Source organism: Brienomyrus brachyistius, unplaced genomic scaffold (genome assembly GCF_023856365.1).
Source record: "Brienomyrus brachyistius isolate T26 unplaced genomic scaffold, BBRACH_0.4 scaffold35, whole genome shotgun sequence".
Taxonomy (NCBI): domain Eukaryota; kingdom Metazoa; phylum Chordata; class Actinopteri; order Osteoglossiformes; family Mormyridae; genus Brienomyrus; species Brienomyrus brachyistius.
Genome location: NW_026042310.1, coordinates 2,317,373 through 2,337,375, shown reverse-complemented (window position 1 = coordinate 2,337,375; position 20,003 = coordinate 2,317,373). Strand labels below are relative to the sequence as shown.

Here is a 20,003-nt window from a genome sequence, read left to right as displayed (position 1 = left end):
CTACTTTGAGATGTTGTGACTCACCCTTGATATGCAACATCTCAGTGCATATTTATTCCTTTCACAACCCGTTGATAAAAATCTTAAGGGATTAATGGGTGACGTCGGGGCATTTTCCTGATGCTCCCCTTTGTGCGAAGAGTGGTTGCCATGGGGATGATTCAGATGCACCCTCCAACCTAACCCCCCCCCGCCCCCCCCCCCCCCCCCCGCCAGCAGCAACACTTCCCATGTGGCGGATGCATGACACCGCTGCAATACTAATCTGTCCCTCTTGCTCCTGGCCAAAGGAGGCAGACATGAGAGATGTCAGCCTGTAAGCCTCAGTGAAATTCTGATTGGCTGCAGGGGGGGGGTCCAACTTAGTAATGCGGCATATAAACACAGGAGTTGCACATGTACAGGTACATTGGGCTGCATCTCTGCACCCACTCCAGCTTGCACTCCATAGCTTTGGGGGGGGGGGGGGGTCACAGCTTTGGGTCAGCCGACATGCAACACCCCCACAGACATGTGACTGTTCTGCTAAGGCTGGAGCTTGAACCAACAGTCTTCCGATCACAGGCGCAGAGATTTAACCCTCTGAGCCACATGGCAAGTTATTACCAGCCCAATGGGTCTCTGCATAACTCCACTCGACACAGGCTGGCTGAATCTCCCCAGGGTCCTGCGTGCAGTTTACAGAGTTTACAGAGTCTGCCAACTCAAGCCCAGGCGGCAATAAACACCTCCCCTGATGGCAGCAAAGGGAGCAGCTCTCTGACGCCCTGGGCCAGCCTGTAGGATTACAGATACCTGAACATGAGGGCTGTTTGATTAAGATCGATTATGCAACCGCTTACCGCTAGCTGCCACGTCCAGAGAGCCTAAAGGAGACCCACTCCTTGTGTCAACACGGCCTCCCAACGACTTCCGGCTGGTCGGCGTGGCAACACCACGAGAAGCACGACAGCGTCTTCGGCGCGGGTTTCCCCCGTGCGATATGTACCCACGTACAATGCGCGCACTCCCGGCGGCAACCGGAGAGGGGAAAGGTGAGCGACGTCAGCTGGGGCAGGTAAACAGACACCCCTCCCCAACACGCAAGACGAGGTGCACGCAATTTCCAGCCACCGTGGAGGCCGCTGTACGCCACTGACCGCTGCCGCGCCTGAACCCCTAAGCACCACGCTGGAACCCGTCACCTCAAACGCTTCAACAAACTGCAGTCAGGCCGCGGTGGGTTTTAGTGGATGGAGAACCTGGCCATTTGAAGAACAGGAAAAAGGCTAAAATACGAGCGAGAGGCCTTTAAACATCATATCTTAGATAGGATCGTGAGATACTCTGCAAGACAATTTCCATAACGTACTTTATATTAAGACTGCATTCCAACCATGGAGGTTCAAGGCCTCAGTAGGAAGCATGAGTGTACCAGTGGAGTGTTAACCAGCAGGTAAACACATATGGCAGAAAGGTTAAAAATTAAGTGGCTTGGAAGGTTGGGGTGGTTTGGAGGTATCTGCAGTTCTGGTCCAGGACCATCGAGCTATTGATGTGGTTCATTGTAATTCTCCGGAACTCTCACCATAAGTCACATTATAATTCGTGACAGACGGGCCCTAAGAATCTGCAAACCCTTGTTGCATCATTCAGGGCTGCCCAACAGTCAACTGGCAACTGATTTGGTGAGGAGTAACCACTACGAAAAAGGGTGGTGTTGTGGTGCAGTGGTTAGCACTGCTGTGTCCTCCCTCTGGGATCTGGGTTCGAGTCTCGACCATGGCTGAGTTTCCAGTTTCCCCCCCACAGTCCAAAAACATGCTGAGGCTAATTGGGCTTGTCAAATTGCCCATAGGTGTGCGTGTGTGAATGTGCCCTGCAATTGGTTGGTGCCCCATCCTGGATTGCTTCCTGCCTTGCGCCCATAAGCTCTGGATGCCCCCCGCACCCACCCCCCCCTACAGATCAGCCCTTAACAGGACAAGCAATTGCAGAAAATGGATGAGTAACCACTAAAAGTGGAGGATTTGGAAATACAAGATCGAGGCTGACGGATTTCACAAGAAGGTCACCTGACTACAGGAGTGCATATCCCCCCTCCCCCCCAGGTCATGATTTATCTAATTGTTGCATTTTCGGTTCCCTCATCCTTCCGTTTGTCATTCGGCATTCCAGGCTGCCAGGTGAGGCATGCAATAAATCGAGCGCCACATTCAAATCATCTGGGCGGAGATTAAAGGAGCAGTTAGCTCCTTTGAACACCATCGACGTTTCCATCTATGCCTCCCCACCCCCCCGACCCCAGTGGATCTCACCATCCTGGGGGGGAGTCAGGCAGACAATCTAGCCGGAGCTCAAGGAAGGGATTCCTAAAACCAGGATGTCAGGAAGAATCCATCATTCTTTTCCGGGGAGGCCTAAAAGCTGCAGGCACTGCGTAGTTAATCACGATGATTATAGCTTACACACAGGCAGGGGCAGTTACCTGAGATGGCCAGAGAACTCCCCCCCCCCCCCAAGCTGCATTCATCACCACCCTGGTTAAGCTGACCTAACAGCTTTTCTTAGAAAGACGCGGGGAATCGGCGTCATTTAACACCGAAATGGTTTTAAACCGCGACGGTTCTGGTGCGTCCATTGTGTTCTTTTACGGTGAGAATCCTCCATTAAGGCGACTTTCAGTGTAAAACGACTGTCTCTGCTCTGTTTCCGGCTGTTTCCGTGGCAGAAGGGGCCGCTGGGTGCACCTACAGACAGGCAGACGATCAGTCACACACACACACACATTCCCACAGGGTATCAAAGGGGCTTTTTAGCAGAAGCAAGGACACAGGGACACACTCACATCCTCACCAGGGGAATATCCAGAATTTGACAAAGAGCAACCACAGATATACGGACGGATGATCATTAAAAATAAACATTAAAAGAAGTTCTGCTGTAATTCGAGGTGTCATCAAGTTAGATATGTAAACATGATTTTATTGCTTCCTGTTTCCTGTTTGCCTGCAGTCACTTCACGCTGAGACCGTCTTCATGCTGATGGTCTTTCGCCCCCATGCTCGGAGGGCTTACAGGAATGCAGAGTGACCTGTTCCCTTTGTCGGTTTCTTTATCCATGTCCGCAGACATCGTAGCATGACTGCAACATAACTTCCCTTGTTCCTGGAAATTTAAATTAAACACTTCGCCTTTAAAGGAAAGCCAGAAACCAGTCTGATTGGCCATGTTAAAGCAAGAGCCATTTATTTAACTGTTGACTGTTAGTGAGGCTGACACAATTTGACCTAAAGGCAGGAAGCGCTGCCATTATATCAACGTGACACACCGCAGCATGAATTTTAACTCGTCAGAGCGGACTTTCACCAGAGGGGGCGCACTGTTGCCAGGACCCTTCCTCTGGTCTCTCATTCATGGCGGCAGCGGTTCGGCGTGTCTCTTGGCGTGATTTGACTAGTGCATGCTGGGTAAATGCCTGGAGCTGCACCGGTAACAAACGGGTGAAATTTCACTTGCGGTGAAATGAGGTCACCATCTGAAAGTTTAGGGCCCACGCACCAACATGGGCCAGGTGAATCCTTCTTGCGTACTTCTGAAAACGTTTCTGAGGTATTTTTAATTCTGTGAAAAAACAAATATGGACAGATATGATGCTCCAGCGAGGATGACTGAGAAGAATGGAAGTCTGCCGCTTTTGAGAGTGGTCATCGTGGTCATCGTGGTCATCGTGGTCATCACCAAAGTGTCCCCCGGTAGATTGGCAGATTGGAGACCTCCCTCAGGTTCCGAGACACAGGCTAGCTGAATCGTTAACTGTCGTGAAACATGAAAGCCTGTGCCCCGAAGCTCACGGTAACCTGAATGCCAGTGGAGCTCCTTATAGTTCTTACATCTGTGTGGTAACAGCAAACCACAAAAATGTCAATCAACCAGAGTAGCAAGAAAGAAAAAGAAAGACTCAATTAAGCCAACAAGTGCAGCCAAGAATCTGGTCCAAGTACTGCTTGTTCCTTTGGGAGGCAACAAATCTGTAATCATTTCTGAAATGCTTGTAAGTCCACTACATCTAACATGGGAACTTTTGGCGTGTTTCTGTTAGTCTTGCAACTGTATTTTCGTACAATATATTGTGTCAATATTTATAGTGTGGAAATTCCCCCCCCCCCCCAAACAGGAAGCTACAGTGTAATTTCAATGGACTGATGTAAACCATTTGATGTTTCCAAACTCTCACTTTTTCACACTTCGATCTGGATTTAAGACACAGTTAGGCCTTCAAGAAAGAAGCTGCACAAAATCATTGGGATTGTTCTGGAGAATGTGAACGAATATAGCATGACATCATCGGACAATTGTGGACTGGGTAAGCGAGGTAAAAGAAATCTGTGGAGTGAGTAGGCCAGAATGTGGATAGCAGTGGAGAGGGACAGCAGGGAGTTGGGGACAGGCTAAAAGAGAGAGTGATGCAACGGAATAGGTGGCTTGTGTAGAGAACTTGCAAGTGGAAGTCCCAAGAAGGGAACTGCTGTTGTACCCAAAAAAAAAAAGTTACCTAACATACATTTCTTCAGTGCAGAATAGCAATTAAGTAATCAAGGTGAAACGGGATGAGAAAAGCGGCGTCCTGTCAGAAAGTGAAACCCGGGTCTCAAATACGTCGAACGTTACGGAGGTGGGTGACGGTGGGCAAGGCGAACAGAGTAAAAAGTAAGTTCGGGGATGGTGTGGGAGAGACTTTTCTCAAGGGGTGTCCAAAAGAGACCAAGAAAAACAGAAATATATATGTGCTAATGTTCAATAAAAATAGGAAAGGAATCCAAATAAGGCAAAAAATAAAAAATGTGACCTGTAAACAGCACCTTGCAGAACGCCGAGAGTGTTTCATATGAGTGAAATGTGTTTCTTAAAATTGGCTTTGATATTTTTGCAGAATGAACCTTTTATATAATGTTTTTTTTTTGTTACATACTTAAAATTGCGATGTTCCTTCTTTAATATGCTAGTCACACATCATTCACCGGTTAGAACATTGGACTATTACAGCAGCCACATGTGTGGGCTTGCAGAAAACCACTAGATCCCTCTGCTGCTTGAAAACTCACTTCGGAAACACTCCACTCACCCGTCAAACGCTAAGCAGCAGGAGCGACGCAGATGGGAACATTGGCGAGAGTGTTTGGGCTCACAAATTGGCAAATGAGAAGCAGCTCTATACTAATCACTGCTTAGGCATGCGTGTTTCATTTGCAATCGAACATTTATCATGTACTTAACTGTAAAACTAGTTAAATATTACTAATACTGATTGTCCAACTTGAACAATACTCATCTTGTGAGACAACATTACTTTTGGTAATCAGAATAGAAAAATACAGCTACTAAATGTAGTCAGAGGTGTAAGAAGAGCCAGGGATGAGAAATATTAGAAGATGAGATTGCCTTTGATGTTCTGAATGACATGGGAGGGAACAAAGTGGAGGATATTAAAAATAAGTGTTGACTCCAAAATCACCTCGTTCTATTATTCCAGGATTCTGGCCAAGCACTAGCAGTCACTAGTGCTATGAAATACAATAACATCTGGTTTATCCAATTATTACTTCTTGGATACTGGTTGATAGGCATAAATGTTTGCCAGGAGACAGGAATTCTAAGGTTTCGTAAAAGTGCGACGTTTTCACACCTAATTAAGGTGTTTGTAACCCTTATGACGAGTTTAGCAGTCTTGGATGTCCTGAAATTTATACTCCTATTTTGCCGGTTTGTATTCCCGGAGGGGTCCGACTGTTGTACTTGCTGAACCCATCCTGAACTGTTTTAGCGAACCGTTCTCGCGAACCACACGAGCATGTCGCGTATAGACATGCACACTGTGTGCGAATATGATAAATTACACCACCTAAACTCATAGAAAAATAATACATTGGTGGTTGTCTACAGTTTCCAATTGGACCTTCTCACGTGCATGCCACAGAATTACAGATTGTCGTAAATGCTGCGCAGCATTGCCGAGGGGCAGCGCGAGAGGAATATACACCTCATACTTGTGAGGTAAGTTTGTGCGTGAATACCTGTACAGCCCCAGTATCTGGAGTTCAGTGCGTTACAGGGTGCGTAAAACAAAATCATTTTACTCTCACACAAACATTAAAATGATGTATTTTTGTGAAGAAAGTAGTATAGCAATCATCGTATGATATTAATAATCTATCCGCGTTTCAGGAAAAAAACAGCTTATTGTTTAACCCAAAAAGGTTAATAATGAGATTATCGTAATTCCTTTCACTTGACATTTTTAAATTATGTTTAATTAATTCTACATTTTTAATTATATACTCTGCATGATTCTGTTTTTAATCAGTCGGTCTGCTTTCGTAATTACTATTACTGAATACGGATCAACATGTATGTTCTGTAATAACGGAATAATAACCTTTCTGGAAAACGTTCAACAGAAAATTTAGACATTCTTCAAAGATCCATGTCGGAACACCTTTGCTACAGGTGATTGGAGTTGGCCGTTGCTTCTTTGCGCTGATTGGATAGTAGGCATGTCAATCTCCTCGGTCAACGCAGCTATCAACTTACTTTATCACAGGTAAAGCGGCTTGACAGGCAGAGGGTGGGATCAGGAGGTACTGTGCACCTGGATTTCACAAAAAGATCGCTTGGGTATAGAAATAAAAAGTCACGGGGGAGAAGCGCAGTTTAATCGTTTTACGGGATCTTTTAACTTAAGGAAAACGCCTTTAAGTTTTGCTTTTGAAGGAAAGTAATGGCGAGCATAGGGCTATCTGTAAACGTGCCCAGTACAGAAGAAAGGGCTGTTTTTACCCAACTGAAACCGGTTAGGATGTCCGAAGGGGATGGCGCAGAGGACTCCTCTGTGTTCGAGGAAGTCAAGCCAGCGGGAAGAAGTACTTTGGAGCTGTCCCAGGTACGAACAGAGCTCCATCGCGGGTCTTTGGGAGCAAAAGCCAGGACGGAATCCATGGTGGAATAGCTTAGTAGAAACGCCTCCTTTACTTAAACTATTAAATAATTAAATTATTACTAAGTTGGGTAGAAAAGTTTGCAATAAATAGTTATACATATTCTGCGGTGAGATGACCAGACTGGCTGGTTGAACGTGGCGCTTTCTCTAGCTATACCAGATAGCCTGATCAGTATATTTACTTTTGCAGCAAAGATCGTTTACAAAATACAGTGTAACTGAAATTAAATAATTTGAAAGTAAATCACGCTTATTGTGATGCATATAAGCTGCGTCTTCGGGTTTGTTTCCATTAAAATCACTTACTTTTTTATTACAGTACATTAAATTAAACAGTACATTATATCTGTTAGATTTAGCTGTAGTTTTAAATAATATATTATGAAATAACATGCCTATTATATGACACATTCCTTCCTATGATGCAACCATGTCAAATTTTGAAAACTGTACAATATCAGCATTGGTCTTAAGGGCAGTACCCTGATTTTTCAAGACCGCAACTGTTTGTATGTGAAGTACCACAGTTATCTATATACAGTGACACCTTTTACTTTTCTATAATTAATGGTTGTGCTTTTGGAACTTTAAGTCGAACTTGATCCGTTACCATACAAATACCATTAATAATTGACCCGTTAATTAAACCACACCGACATGTATCAATGCAGCTACATTTGCCTTTTCATATATGCATTTGCTCATCACAATATTTTCATGGTTATACTATACAAATTAAATATTTGTAACCATTGTGCATATCATGCAAATAAGATTTTAAATAAGCCTATTTTGCCTAATGATCTCGTTTACAAGTTTGTGAACCCAGTCGCATTAAACAAACATATTCGTATATCTTTCATCTTAGAATCTTGCAATAACATCCCGAAGGTTCAGTTCCAAGAAAAGTGAAAATCATTCAGACGGCGATGAGAAAATTATTTTAGGATGAAGCAATACCACTAAGAAATAAAGCTTGCTGAAGGTTTTAGTGCACGTTTAAAATCAAGTTTACGAAAGATCCCAAATTTCGGTGTCCAAAAATCCGTCTGAATATTTTTTCAGTGGATTTCATAAGTAAAAACGCGCGCTATTTGTATCGCATGTACTTAAATACAATCAGACAATAATTCTGAAATAAACAGAAAATCAGTTCACTGCACCCTGGGTCATAGTGTTTTTTCTTGGGTATACATCTATGAAAACACTTCCTATGAAAACGTATATTACGCATTGCTCTGCAGCAACAAGGTCCAAGATTCTGTTAGCATAAATTGACATGCGTGTACAGTTAATCACCTGCTTATCGACACGCCCGAATCAAATCTTTAAATTGTATACGTTTTTATTTGTTTTCTTCGGCATAAAAGCGAGTGAACATGTTTTCTTTCTCAGTGTAATTATCTTGTAAATTAGACATGGATTCCAGATGGGCGTAGGTCTCCTATTATCCAATCTCGCCGTGCTTAGAGTTCGTCCTCACTTTGCTATTCGTGTAACCACCTCGTTAAAAGCTGGGCGATTGTGCGGTGACACAAGCATGTGGTCCGACCTGTTGGTGCAGAGTCAAAGGCTCATATCCTTTATTAGAGAAGATATCTTGCCCAGGGATAAGATTATGGTGGAAAATATCGTGCTATAGAAACGTATCGTGCTGCAATTGCAGTAGTCGAATTTCCTTTCCTTGGCCGAAGACTCAAACGACCGAGTGTTTGCATGCGTTTGTGACGGCCACTCGCAAGCTCCCAGACCCGGTATATCTGCATTTTCTGTGTAGGTAAATCCGGTTATCTACGCAATCCTGATGTCTGGAAGAGATACGGGCTTTTCGCATAAACAACTTGGTTTCTCGCGCGCACTCATTTCTATCGTTTCTAATATTAATCCATTCGTTATAAATTGTGTTGTATCTGGTCAGCGACAACTTTTTTTTTCCCATTACGATCCCAAATTCATCTGCTTCTACAAGTATCAGATAACCTGGAAGTACATACAAACGAGCCAAGAGGTGTCACACGTTTTTATGTATATGAAATTAGAGGTCTGAATTAGACGTCCTGGGTTATTTAAGAAGTAATGAATCTCTTAGTAGCTGGTATGAGGCGGGGGGTTTGATATCCTTCCAAACGGAAATATGCGTTTGCTTCTTGGGGTTTGTACTGGCATGTCGTTTTGCTGTCAGGTCATCTTCCCTTAGTTTCTCTTTAGATCTCCTGCTTCAAATGAAAAGGCGGCAGGGCGTCCGTTTGCAGTAAATCACACTTTAATGTATTATTTTTTCTTTTGTTTTGATGCGTGCACCAGATGGCCGAGCCGCCGTTTTGGGGAACTCCTTCACCCTCTGAGAGCAGTCCAAATTTAGCGAGAGGTGTATTGTGTAAACAAAGTGAAGGTGGATTACAACAAAGGCCCTCGTCCGCGTAGGTGCTTCAGGAGAGCTCATAATCCTCAATTTCAGACATTTCTCGGCCGGTTGAAGATTAATTTCGTTCCTAGGGTTTTGTTTGTTTTTACTTCCCTGACAGTTTGTTTGCCTTCATGCAGTTTTGATGCGGTTCGTGCGAGAGGACAATGACTTGGCTGGAAATCTGACAAAATCCTCCGCTCGTGACGTTCATTTTATTATTTATTTATTTCCCCCAGATAGTGAGCACACCTCAGATGCTAAAGAGCTTTTGTCAGGGGCCAGCTGTCCAATTAAGTGTCACTTTGATGCAGATCCCTTCTGGGGTCTCCGCAGCCCCCATCATAACTATCGCATTGAGTGTTTCTATTGAGAGAATTTGTATGTGCACTTGTATTGTACCTTTGTGAAGCCGAGTCATGTATGTGGACTGTATAGCTGGAGGTGCTCATCCCCTAGGAGTGAGTCTCGAGGCTTATCGCCCGGCCAGAAACTATACCGAAAAGTCAAAACAAGCCTTATCGTTTTCCTGGAAGCCATAAAGTATCGTCCTGGTCTCAAAGGTTTTGCTTTTTTTTTTACTCTCTAAGGTCACAGGATTTGTGTTATGATGACTCTGGGTTACAGACAAGGAGAGTATCAGTCATTGTTTTATGGAGCCTGGGAGGAACATGCATTCCGCAAGGAGATATGGGGCTAATGGCGATTACAGGTCTATTTGTTTTGCCATCTCAACTAATTTCAATATGGAAGTACCTTCCCTAAACCCAGCTCTTAAGGAAACTGGCATCTTAAAATGGTATGACGCTGCTCCATAATCGCTCAAGTTCCCCAGTCTGTCCGTAGACTGGAATATGGATTCGACTGATGTGTCGAGTGAGTCAGGTTTCGTAATAATCTGAGTGCAATTGTAATGCACGGAGGGCCATATTAACGCAAGGGCAGTTCGTGTCTCTGCCGTTATCTATCCTCGCATTGCGTTACAGAGAGGCTATAAAACCGATGGGGTCATTAACTGGCTCGGTGATAGTGCAAGGTTCAGGTACGCTCCGTGTCCCCATAATGCAGGGAACGAGCTGCAGACCACACTAAGGCTGGGGAAGGAGCACGGGCACGAAAAAGCTCATTCAGCAATGGCCAGCGACAGCAGCACTGGGTCAGCAAGACAGTAGGGTCATTTTTGGCCTATTAAGGGAGCTTCGGAGCTTGTCAGCCCAACCTGGATGTTAGTATTGAGTTTCTACATGAGACGGGGTGTTTTAAAATCCAGCTGTAGATTCAGTAGAGTGGCATTAATCTCTTCCAGCCACGAGTGCCAGTCAGGACATCACAGAAACTTTGGACTTCTGGGTATGCCAGTATGCTCTGATATTCATGTGTGTGTCTCCTTTCAGCAGGCCTAGCAGTATGAGAATAACTGGCAAAGCGTGTGTGACTTAGTGCAGTAGGTTCTAAACACTTCTATCCTGGTCCTCACTTAATCTGAAATGTGGGGGGGGGGGTGGGTGTAGCTTCAGCAAACAGCAGGTTGTAAAACGGCTGTAAGCGTTCAGAGATCGGGCCCCACGTACCGTAGTCTCTCTGGCGCCTGTGGACGCACAAGTCGTCCTTGCTCGCAGGACGCAGCCTCTCGGAGTCCGTCTGCCAGTCCCCGGCGTGAGATACATCCTCTTTCCTAACTCCAGCATCACGTGTTTACTTTTGAGGGTGTGTCGTAATGGCGAAGCCAGTATTCCCAGTTTAATTCACGACGTGCCGTTTCATTTTTCTCGGATCGCTTTGGTATTGGATTGATCCCGCTGGTCGGCACGCCCAGGTCAACGTTGCGCACGGAGTCTAGGGTGATTCACTCGTTGGGGCTTTCGTGAAACCTAAAGGCCGATGTGCGATGGGTAAGGTGTGCAGCGACTGGATTCCGCGAGTAAACAAACAAAAAAAATCACAAGAAACGCCCAAACTGCTTAAATGTCCTGATGATTTGTCCAGTGCTTATCATGCAATGGTTAGATCGGTAGTGTAGGAAGCAGGACTTGAAGGTACCCAGTTGGGTACATTTTACACTTATTTATCTGTCTGACACTTTCACCAAACCCACAGCCTTTGCATTAGTACCGCAAATGCTCTTGCTTGTCCAGCTGCAGGAGCTACAAGCTTTATATGTTTATTTTCTCGTTCGAGCCGTGTTTAGATATACAGCCATCAAGCAGTTATCCTGGGTACACGTTGTTCTTGTAAGAACACTGGCATGGAAATAGGGGAGTTTACCAGAGGGCTGCAACCAGCCAAAAACCCACCTCCACATCCAGCTTGTGTTATTTTTGTCCACCCATTTCTCCTCCCTGATTATCTTACACCGACCCCATCCTGGCATGACTTTGGCAGTCCTTCAGAGAGCTCCAAAGTGGCAAATGAATGTTTTGGATCCCTCATGTTTATTACTGTCCTGTGTTTCTGTCTGTCTTTACTATCAGACCCGGTTAGAAATGGAGAAGTACCTGCCCCAGACAGGCCCTCAGGCAATGCAAGTCATGATGGACAAAAAGTACCGACGGGAGAGCGCCTCTGTGGTGGACGAGTATTTTTCAGAGGAGAAGCTCACGCCGTACAGCGTCAACATCAACTTGATCCTGCCCAACACGACCCATTTACGCACAGGCCTCTACCGCTCCAAGCCCGTCCTCCAGCAGATCAAAACAGAGCCCGGGGTGGATGTTCCCTGCTCCATCCAGACCCTCCCCGACTTCACGTCCGTCTTCAGCGTGCCACAGACTGTCAACAGCCTATTTGTCAAGCCCGACATGACGACCGATGAGATGCACATCGGACCTCAGCAACCCCCGGTCTACCAGCTACCGGTCAGCAGCAATGACCTCACGATGCCTCTGTCCAGCAGCCAATCGGGAAGCAGCAACAGCAGAAGCATGCACAACCTTAACAGCATCACGCTGACAGCGGGCCCTGGCGGTTTTGTCATGCCTGAGCATTTCTATCCATCTCCACAGCCTCATAGTCTACCTCCCTCTCCACCTAACTCTCAGCCCGGAAGTCCTGAGAACCAGGCCGAGCTCATCAACACCATCCCCCCCCCACCCCCCTACGAAGTCCGGCAAGGGATAAAGATGCCTGCGATGCACCCGCAGTCGCTGCTGATGACTCACGGACAGGGTGTCCTAACCGGGCCAAGGTACAACCGGAGGAACAACCCAGAACTGGAGAAGAGGAGGATCCACCACTGTGATTTCCCCGGTAGGTTATTGGTCACTTACGGCACGGGGGGGGCACATGGCAAAGAGTGGTCTCTGTGGCGGGTGGGTCGTAAAGTTTCTCTCCTTTTGCTTGCGCATAGGTTGCACCAAGGTGTATACAAAGAGCTCTCACCTCAAAGCCCACCAGAGGACACACACAGGTAAGAGCGGCACTCTTGTATAATCAGAGCAGAGCCTGGGATGGGTAGATGGACAGTAGGTTAATGCGGAGGATGCAGTTTTGCTGGTGGTGGAATAAGTTATATGCAAATATGTGCAGAGATGAAGGAAAGGCGTCTGAAGCAGTGCTTCCATCCCGCTTTGGTCCTCGGGAGACTCCCAGATGGTCCACGTTGTTGCTCCTTCCCGGCTCTCTGTCTGACAGTCCACATTTTTGCTCCCTCTGAGCTCAGGGGGAGCAAAAACATGGTCTGTCTCGGGGTCCCCGGGGACCGGGCTGAGAAACGGCAATCCTGAAGAATTACACGGGGGGAGGCAGCGCAGGTGGGAGTGAAAGCAAGGGGGGAGGGATCCGCCTGCCTCTTGTTAGCTTCTTTGCATGCCCCCACAAGCCCGTCTCACCTTACGAAGAGAGCAGGAGAGCGAAGCCTCAAATGAAAAACCTGTTCTTCTGGCTGGACTCGGGGGGGGCACGTAGCAGTTTTGTGTGCCTGTGCGCAAAACCGGGACCCGACTGACCTAAATGGGCCTGAGTGGCTGAGTTCCCAGGCTAAAACGTCTACTTCCGTGCAGATTCCCGATAAGCCCGGCTGTACATTAAGAGGTCTTAGCTAAGGATTTATCTGGGACGAGATTATGTTCGCTGCTTGTTTTGCTTTATTGAGTTACATGTCCTAATTAAATGGATCACGGCTCGACTTCACTACTGGCCCCCCGCGCTTCCCCCCCCCCCCCCCCCCACAGAATCATTTTTGTCAGTCTAGTTTCATTCAGGCTCACTTCCTCTTCTGTCTGACTGTGTACTTTTGTGCATGATTGAGCTAATGTCTTCAATTCAAGCTTTGATGTATTGTCACTATAAAGACAGGTCCCAGGGGGTCTAGGGATTTGTAACGTATGTACAGGTGAGAGGGTTAAGTCTTGGGGGGGGGGGGGGGCAGGTGTGGAGTCTGGTCCTCTTGGTGGTCTAGGGCAGTATTTCCTGATCTGATCCTTGGGGAACAACAGACAGCCCACGTTGTCTGGCAGGAAGCTCGGAGGGAGCAAAAACATGGACTGTCTGTTGGACTGGATTGGGAAGCGCTGGGCTAGAGGGTTGGTCGGGGGTGCCGTTCTTCAGAAGGATCCAAGGCGGGGTAGACTGCCAGCAGGGCAATGGGTCAGTCCCATCCTTTCTGGAGAAGGACATAGCGAAAGGGAATGGTCATTGGGAATAGATCAGAGGGAAATATGGTTATGAAAGAGAAGGATTATAGTTTATGAAGAGGAAGAGGACATTTTGGGAAGAGCAGGCTTAATTCCAGGTCAGTTTAAAAAAAAAAAAAAAAAAGGTTTAAAAGGTTTAAAAACCAGCTCGGGAAATGGCCGGAAAATGTCCAGACAGGATGCTCATTTGCCTGACAAAGCCGGAGGATTGATCGCGTCTCCGAAACGTTCTCGCTACGCCCACAAACCCCACGTGCGCAGGGCAGATAGAGCGTGTCACAGGATGGTTCAGAGCGCCTCAGTAAGGATGGTATGTACCACGCGGCGTGTCCTCGGAGGAATGCGAAATTATTAAATGCCACGGAGGCCTGCGCTGGCTTTGCATACTGTGACAACATTCTCTCACGCTTGTGAGGAACGCTGCAGAGGAGCAGTGGCTTTAGCCTCAAGTCATTGACTCCCTGACATTAGTTCTTGATCTTCTCCCAAGGAAAAAGTCTTTTTCATGGGTGAAATCTCACCCCCCCCCCCCCCGCCCCCCGGTCCCTCTAGCTGTGAAGGTGATTGTGTAAAGTTTGGCACTATCTGCCTGATTGTCCTTTTGCCCTCCCTTCACAAACAGAATGAGTGGATAAAGTCCTGTGAGGGACAGATGATGTCCTGTAGGGGTTTTATGGGCTCCGGGTGGGGGGTGGGGGGGCAAGCTGTTTGCACACGCTCACTACGACGGCCATAAAAGGAAGCACGGGGGCCAGCGTGGGTCTGTCAGGAGGAAACCCAGACACACGCAATGACGGCGCGGCGTGTTTACCGAAAACAGTCGGGTCACGGTGTCATCCCGAAAACCCGGCCAGTACAGGATGATGGTATTATTTTTATGGTCCCTTAAAAACAAATTTTAACGAGATGGTAAACTTCTCCGCCGATTTACAGCGTTTTTACCGGCTTAATTAGAAGTGGTTTCACAACGATACCACCGGGGCCTCTCGTGTTGACAGTGTCGCCCCCTTTAAGGGCCCGGCCCTGGCATTCGATCCTGTGTCAACTCGTTAGAGCGAATGAAAAGCTAGTTTGGGAGCAGAGCTATCGGGCGTCGATGTTTGCCAAGGCTGTGATAAGAGCTGGCAGCCGGGGGAGGGGGGGCTGCTTTTGACCTCAAGAGTTGCACCAGGAGTTCAGACACGAAAGTCTGACAATAGCTCTGTTGCTTCCCAGCACCAGGGCACTATCTGGGAAGTCAGGACCGAGTTCAGGCGGATCTGATCTCCGTCCGCCGTGTCCAAGTGCATCCGTTTCCACGTGACTGAAACTTAACTGCAGGGCTCACTTGTGCAAATATTGTTTACTTCATGCCATTAACGCAGTTTCCAATGCATGGTGCTCAGGTGGGCACTTCCGAAACCCAACGCAGAAACCGACAGAAATAATCAAAACACGAACTTCCAGTCTTGTGGAGGTGGAAGGTCGTCGGGTTACATCCAAACCAGAGGTGGGATGACATGGCCTAAGGGGGTGGGGGGCTTGTGCGTTCTGTAACTCGACTCCCTACCCGAGTGGCTGAAACCTGACCTACCTGAGGGACGACGGGAGCTGTCCCGCCTGCATTAGGGTCACCTCTTCTGCTCGGGATCTCAGAGGCAGGCTTCTCCCCAAATCCTTCGTCTGTTCTCAGGCTTTGTTCGAGACGAGGTCCCGCCGCCTCAAGCATGGCCGTGCTGCCATTTCCGAAGGCCGGTCGGGACAAACGTCGCAACGAGTCGGATGGCGGTGACTAGTCATCGAAATAATAACATACCAGAGAGGACTCAATGGGTCGTATCTCTTTGTGATTCACGCTTCCTGACCGACGTGAGGCCCACATGAGATGACGTCATGTACTCTCATCACCATAGTTCCCACATTGGCCTCGGTTAAGGTCACCTCTAGGGCTCGTGCATAATCCCTAGCCAGGTTACGTGTTCCAGATTTTGAGGTACCTTATTCAGAAATATAACCCCCCCCCCCCCCCCCCCCCCGCAATAGCTGCCAGATAGTACCTCAATATGATGGAATGTTAAAAATTGCTTTCAAGATTACATTGACGTTTAATCTGGCTTCAAGCAGAACACTCGGCCTGCAATGCCCTTTGTCATTCTGCACTCTGCCGACACTTGTGAAACGTGTGTTCGGTGATATAATGCTTTGGCACATTGCGAAGAGGATTTTCGGAAAGAGAGCTGAATGTAAACATTTAGGCTCAGTGCAAGCGTGAGTCTTCCTCATTGAAGTTACCTCAGCAGTGTAAATAATTTGTATTTGCTAGTCGCGCCCAAACACGTGTGGGTGGGACAGCAAACTTGCGTCCTGAGACTGTAGTTTGTCGAAATTGATAAAGGAGCAGCATCCACCTTGGATTAAATGTTTTACTCGCATGGCGTCATTGCCATGGTAGACCGCTCACACACATGCACACACACACACACACACGTGCGGGCACCCAACACAGCAGCGCGGGAGAGTGTCTACGTGTTTAAATAAAGGTGTGGCCGCTCAAATCATTCCCTGCTGCCATTTTTATTCTGCTCATAAGTTGTTGCCTTCAGCAAACAGATGCCATAAGTGTGTTTAGCATGTGTGTGTGCGTGCGTATGTATGTATGTGAGAGAGAGAGCCTGGATAAGAAGCGCAGGACATTGTTACACATTGCACATATACAGATCTTATCACAGCGTTTAACTCTGTAGAAATGACCCTGTGTTTACACAAGAAAAGGAGCTCAATTACTCAATAAACCACAAGCACATACTCGCTTAGCTCCGCCCACAACTGCCATTTAAGAATGACACAATAGAGCTGCTTTCCTGTGCTCTCTCAACAGCAAGCCATGGCTCAGCTCAGCAAACTCGGGATAATACATCCGGGAACTTGATTCATTTCAATCCCTATGCAGCTGCGTGTCAGTAGGTACAAGCATGACCATCTGAAAAGCAGAAAAGACCCAACGGGCCTCGATTTGATCTCTCTGGCACAAATGCCGTTTGCTTCCTCGAACGTGACGTTTGCTCAAGAACTACTTCTAAGAAAGGCTGGGCAAATTTGTATTACAAATATGTCCCCTTTATGTTCCTTTGGTTACATCCTCTAAGGATACACGTTAGCATCTGGCTAACATGCCTAGTGAGTTGATCGATTTTAAAGACTGTCCGCTTAAGGTTCTCTAATCAGTGCTGAATCATGTCAAGGCATTAAAAGTGACGGTCATCTAGCGTGATGCGGGTGTGTAATTAGCTGAGTCGTGCTTATTCGTCATATGAGAATGTTCCGCCCTATTCCGCTTCCATTTATTTGTAATGCAGATATTTTTATAAGTGTCCAGTGTAATGGTCTTTTTCTTTAGTATTTATAAGACGGACACATATCACCCCCCCCATCACGTATGGTTAATGGTATGACCCAGGTACACCCCCATGTTTTCCACCTTGGTGTAACCCTGCATGTACGTCCTGTCGGTGTTTCAGGGGAGAAGCCGTACCGCTGCACCTGGGAAGGCTGTGACTGGCGCTTCGCCCGCTCCGACGAGCTGACGCGGCACTACCGCAAGCACACCGGCGCCAAGCCCTTCAAGTGCATCGCCTGCAGTCGCTGCTTCTCGCGCTCCGACCACCTTGCGCTGCACATGAAGCGCCACCAGAACTAAGGGCAGGACGTCCCTCCTCCCGCCCGCTCGAAGGGTTGACTGACTACACTCCTGTTTTATAGTTTTTTTTCTGCTTAAGAAGTCTTTCACCGGTTTTACCCACAGAGATCAAAATACATGCAAATATGCTGCCAATATACAAGTATCAATTAAAAAAAAAAGGTATGGGTTCTCCAGACGGGTACTGGAACCTCCAAAAAACTATATATATATATATAGATGTATATATTTAGTTCATTTATTTTTGTCTTTATGTATGTGTGTGTTCCTTAATATTCAAAGAATGTACTGGAACTTAATACTTGACTTTTTTTTTTTTACTTTTCTGCTGTAAAAATTTCAAATCAAAAGTACCCCCCCCCCCCCCCCCCCAAGAGCTAGTTTTTAAAAGATTATTGTTTATTTTGTGATCCTCTGGGAAAGGTTGTCTGAGTGGTGTGATGGCGATGGCTTGTGTTTTAGCTCTGGAACCCCCCCCCCCCCCCCCGCCATTACTCTCCAGGCGATTGACAGTTTTTTTTTTTTTTTTTTTTACCAGCCCCTTGCCTGAGACGCTGTCAGTGCTGTTAGCTCGCTGTTGTCAGTTAGCTCCTTGATTTTCACTGACGACAGACCGGGCGCCGTCTTCTCATTTGGCGCCCCTGTGCCATGTACAAGAAGAGTGCCAAGAGAAAAATCCAACAACCCCCCCCCCCCAATCTTTATACATCGTAACTTTGATAGCTTCCCGACGAGATTTATAAATTGCTGAGGAGCACATTTTCTGATTTCTATGAGGAATTCCGTAGAAAATGCAGCGCAGTTTTTTCTGGGTGCCGAACAGACACAGGCTAGAAGGTCTAAATAATAATAAAAAAAGAACGTAAAATTTAAAAAATATCTCCACGGCGGAGAACTAAAGATAAACTTAATTATAATTGAAATTGCAGTTGGTACTAGATGTACCCATTTGAACAACTGAGTTGAGTTTTAATATGAATAATAATAATGAATGAACAGAACGTGTGCGTGACATGGAAATTCCGTTTCGGTACTTTTTGGATAGTTTTACTTTTGGAAATGTGTTGATGTATCAAACTCAGATACTGAAGTATCACCGGCCATTTTGTGATATTGTACATTTGCTGGTTTAGTCGGTCTTAACAGCACGTAACTAACCTGAAGTGTTATACAGGGAAACAACGGGCTTTCGCTTAAGAACATTTTTGTTCATGGACATTTGTTCACGTGCATGGACATTTCGCGGTTGTTTTTTAGAGTTTACAAATTAGTCCCGTGCGTCAATAATTTTAAAATTATTTTGAAGGCCATGCGCTTATTGATGTATTTCACGACTGTGCCAAATTAAGTACATTATTAAATTCATAATGAGCTACTAATACATGAGTTAGATGTCAACACAATAAATTTGTTTGTCTCAGTGATAAAGACGGATACAGATCTGAGCCTGTTATGTGTCGCTTCAATTTAATGGCTTCCCGTTATATTTTTATACACTCCGTGTAACAATATAGTTTGTGCTGCAATTAATATTTTATTTGATCCCTTTCATTCTGCACGGCACTGGAGATCTGGGCATGACGTATCTCCTGAATTCATATAACTGACAAGGTTCCCCAGTCTGTATTCGGCATAGGTTACCGTATGACGGAGTGATGCCCCCAACCCTTGTGAAACATGGAGCTGGGAATCCTGTGGAATCTCATTAGCGATGCCCGTGTTGGGCATCTCGCTGTCGAAATGGAGGCGGCGGGCTGAAATAATTCACGAGGAGGTGGACAGCTTCTATTTTAATCCAGTTGCGATGATTTTGATTTTACCTTAAAACCTTGACCTGATAGGGTATACACATGGAGCCAGCATTGGGTGAAATCCTGCAAAGCTTGTAGCTTTTAGGGTGCACATTTAGGGAGCACGGGGGATTTAAGAACATTCCTTGGCACGATTAGTTTTTCATCCTCTAAATGGCGAAGTGCGTGCACCGATATCCAGTCAGCTTAATACCCAGAATTTGCGTTAAGAGGGGACTAAGGTCCAGATCTAATAGGACTAGAGTCCTGCTCTAAAGGGCTAAAGTCCTCTGTGCCAGTTTTTTTTCTCCCTTTTTTGCTTGTGTTAAAGGACGACTAATATTTCCCCAGACACACATTTAGTGTATATATAAAGGTATCATGTAAATATATTTTGATAAAAAAAATGTTCTTGTTTACGATGAAAAAATGGGTTTTTTGCCTGCTTTGTTTTTGAATGGTGATAGACGATTAAGTTTGTTAATTTCATATTTCACAATGTGTGTATGTAAAGCAAATCAGTTAT

General features: G+C 46.2%; 1 protein-coding gene across 3 annotated transcripts; it reads left to right on the top strand.

Annotated features, from left to right (window-relative positions):
* The first annotated feature begins 4,574 nt into the window (after window positions 1-4,574).
* On the top strand, window positions 4,575-18,046 carry klf5l (Kruppel-like factor 5 like). 3 transcript variants are annotated; one of them, XM_048997822.1, is made up of 4 exons: window positions 4,575-4,689; window positions 11,852-12,626; window positions 12,727-12,786; window positions 17,509-18,046. In XM_048997822.1, the coding sequence occupies exons 2-4, from the start codon at window positions 11,864-11,866 to the stop codon at window positions 17,685-17,687; spliced, it is 1,002 nt and encodes a 333-aa protein (XP_048853779.1). In that variant the 5' UTR covers window positions 4,575-4,689; window positions 11,852-11,863; the 3' UTR covers window positions 17,688-18,046. The 3 variants fall into 3 exon arrangements, with proteins under 3 accessions (XP_048853779.1, XP_048853780.1, XP_048853777.1); XM_048997823.1 differs by lacking the exon at window positions 4,575-4,689 and adding an exon at window positions 5,671-6,033; XM_048997820.1 differs by lacking the exon at window positions 4,575-4,689 and adding an exon at window positions 6,506-6,919.
* The last annotated feature ends 1,957 nt before the right edge of the window (window positions 18,047-20,003 follow it).